The sequence below is a fragment of the Gymnodraco acuticeps genome, unplaced genomic scaffold, assembly GCF_902827175.1.
Source record: "Gymnodraco acuticeps unplaced genomic scaffold, fGymAcu1.1, whole genome shotgun sequence".
Lineage (NCBI taxonomy): Eukaryota > Metazoa > Chordata > Actinopteri > Perciformes > Bathydraconidae > Gymnodraco > Gymnodraco acuticeps.
The window spans coordinates 5,656,140-5,659,400 of NW_022990274.1; the positions used below are offsets into that span (position 1 = coordinate 5,656,140).

General features: G+C 41.6%; 1 protein-coding gene across 1 annotated transcript; it reads right to left on the reverse strand.

The window, feature by feature from the left end:
- Positions 1-373: 373 nt before the first annotated feature.
- LOC117549531 lies at positions 374-2,713 on the reverse strand. The gene is made up of 2 exons (XM_034221529.1): positions 2,595-2,713; positions 374-2,466 (listed from the first exon to the last, which is right to left on the reverse strand). The coding sequence occupies exons 1-2, from the start codon at positions 2,595-2,597 to the stop codon at positions 1,453-1,455; spliced, it is 1,017 nt and encodes a 338-aa protein (XP_034077420.1). The 5' UTR covers positions 2,598-2,713; the 3' UTR covers positions 374-1,452.
- Between the last annotated feature and the right edge of the window lie 548 nt (positions 2,714-3,261).

Genomic DNA, 3,261 nt, shown 5'->3' on the forward strand with positions numbered 1-3,261 from the left:
TATACAGTCTATGGTCATTACCCTCTCTCGTCTGGGCGGTAAGAAAGGAGCCCTCAACCAATGCAGCAGCAGCCACTAGCAGCTGACTGTTGCTATCTGTAAACTATGATGCCGAAACATAATTTCGTCAAATCTGATGATGTGAGTAGTTTGGACACTAGTGACTCGTATCCGGTGGGGTGACGCAGTACGGCAGTAGTTGATGAGGATGGCTTCATGTGCAGGTGGAGTCTCCGGACTTCGGTCCCCGCCCAATTCCGTTCAAGAGCTAATCTCCAATCCTTTCGAAAGGAGAAGTTTGGGAGATAAACTGTTGCTTAAAGACCTTGGACCGGACCAACCCGATTTGTATATATCGCAGCAAGCTCGTGAAAAAGACAAAACGTATCAACGAGGCTTCTCACGTAGCTGGTACACCAGAAAGGCATGGCTAGCTGGATGCAAACAGGTAAATGCTGTCTTTTGTTTTAGTAGAGGACCTGGGTTAGATATGTATGCACTTAATTTAGGAGAGAATATCTCAATTGTTCTAGACTAATATGACCCCACTGAACATCTTGGGATGTGTGCCAAAATCTCTATCCGGGACGAAAAGCCCCAAAATTACCACGCCCTTTTTTAAATGACCACGCCCCTTTTCATCGGAAGTGCTACTTCCGATATAGCTGTATCTTCTAAACCGTTTGAGCTACAGATTTTCTGAGGTGCTCAAAATGTTCAGAATGGCCATATCTAAGGGGAGGGGGGTATTAGACATTTCTAATTTGATATTTTACGAGAACATTCGGTCCACTTATTACCATACAACTACCCAAGTACTGGAAATTGAGTTATCCTCTCATGAATTATGTGCATACATGCCTATCTTAACTTAGGTCTTCTACTAATTAATATAACCATTGAATTATAAACTAACAAGACTGCTTTTGAGGTCCTCAAAATGTTCATATTTTACTAGAAATGGCTAAAAACCGTTAATAGGTCAACTTACATACAACTACCTATACACACTGGAATGGCCATTATATTTATTAATTTAAACTTTCTAGACTTAGAGCAAAGTTAGAACATTTGTGTCATGTAGAGAGCTTAAATAAATTACCCAACAGCCAACAATACTTATTTAACACCACATTAGTACTGTTTATGTGTCACGTAAACCAGGGTGAGGAACATGAAGAGTAAGACAACAGAGTCCAGGTCCCCGTATGAGGATGATGAGCAGTGCTCATTCAGTGATAGGGTTTTTACAACAATCACCTCCCTTGCATTTGCAGTACTTGCAACACTTGATCCCAGCTATCCTGCAGGGACACCCATTATTGCGAGCACACTTGCCACATGTGCAGGGATCTGGCAGGCCTTCGGGTTTTGAGATCACAAACTCAGGGACTAATGAACTACCCAATCTTACAAAACCATAATTCTCGGCATTCATAATCGAGGTGGCGTCTATAAATGGGGCTTGGACCCACAGCTCATCTGCAGTCCAAACCTATATCCTGTCAGCTCCTGCGCCAGCTCAGTTGCAACCTGTTGGACAGGTGAAACTCGCAGGGACTCTACCAAGGCCTCTATAGAACTGTTGGTACAAAGTACCATCTGGGATATTCGTTTGTTACTTGGGTATGTAAAACAGACGGCGTCTCCATACATCTCGATGATCAGCTGCTTTACAGTTCTGTTTGACATTATTCCAGCTGAACCTTCATTTAGCCTGTCTCTGATGGAAGTCAGACTGTGTGCTGACCTACTAAAGTCAATCCCAAGGGCTAAAAATCTAGCCTTGAAGGAGTTGTTTCCGGCTGTTACCGACTCCTCCATTTCGAGGTTTTTCAGTATTTCCTCAATTTTAGCATGATATTTATTGAAATAGACTTTACAACATTGGTCGTGATATCGGATATCAGCCGCAAAAACATCATCTAGCTTACACATTGCCGCTGTTTCAGTGTACACATGGTCCTTGAACAACATGGCCGCATTTAGTAGTTTTTGGGCCATGGGCCTTTCACAGATTCTGAACAATGTGTGTATTTTCTTCTGTTTAAATGTCTTGCAATCCGAACCACAAAAGATACAGACATTTGTAGTTACACTGGACTTAAATCGCTTGCTGTGTCGCTCAGATGTATCATTAATAGGCCCCTGCTGAGATGGTTCTGATTGTTCTATTGGTTGGGTTATGCTGTCAGTCTTAGCCATATTCCTTTGAAAACTTCTGTAGCAAGATGAGGTGTGGTATTTCATGATACCCTGCTCTTGCACGGTCAGTCGAAGAACCCTAGCAGCTCGAGTGTCATTACTCTCTGTTTGTTTGGCAAGCGAAACAATATAACCCCTGCCGATTTCACCACTAGAGAGGTACTCAGATCGGTTCTTCTTCTGGCATAGGATGTACTCCTCGAGATCGATCGGCTTGATCGGTTTAGGTGTAGCAGAAGGAGCAGCGAGCGGTACCACATCCTGAAAATAAAAGAAACATGTTTAAAATTATTGATGACATGGGTTATCAGTATCACCATACAATATACTACTTGGCATACCCACAGAAAGAAGAGGTAGGTAAATAAAAAAATTAAAGCTTGTCTTACCATTTCGCTGTACTTCAGTGAGATATTATCTCTGTTAAACTGGATGGATAAGTCTTTCTCTCATACTCTCTCCAGCTTTTAGCACTGGTGCTATGAATAAACAAAAAGCAGTTAGTTTTATATAATTCAATGGTTATATTAATTAGTAGAAGACCTAAGTTAAGATAGGCATGTATGCACATAATTCATGAGAGGATAACTCAATTTCCAGTACTTGGGTAGTTGTATGGTAATAAGTGGACCGAATGTTCTCGTAAACAATCAAATTAGAAATTTCTAATACCCCCCTCCCCCTAGATATGGCCATTCTGAACATTTTGAGCACCTCAGAAAATCTGTAGCTCAAACGGTTTAGAAGATACAGCTATATTGGAAGTAGCACTTCCGATGAAAAGGGGCGTGGTCATTTAAAAAAGTGGTAATTTTGGGGCTTTTCGTCCCAGATAGAGATTTTGGCACACATCCCAAGTTGTTCAGTGGGGTCATATTAGTCTAGAACAATTGAGATATTCTCTCCTAAATTAAGTGCATACATATCTAACCCAGGTCCTAGACTATTTCCCATGCTTGCTCTTCAAACAGCCGGGGACAGATACGATCTGTTCAGAAGTACAAACCACAGACTGTCTGTGTCATGGCGAATACAGTCGCTGGTTTATTTATGTCT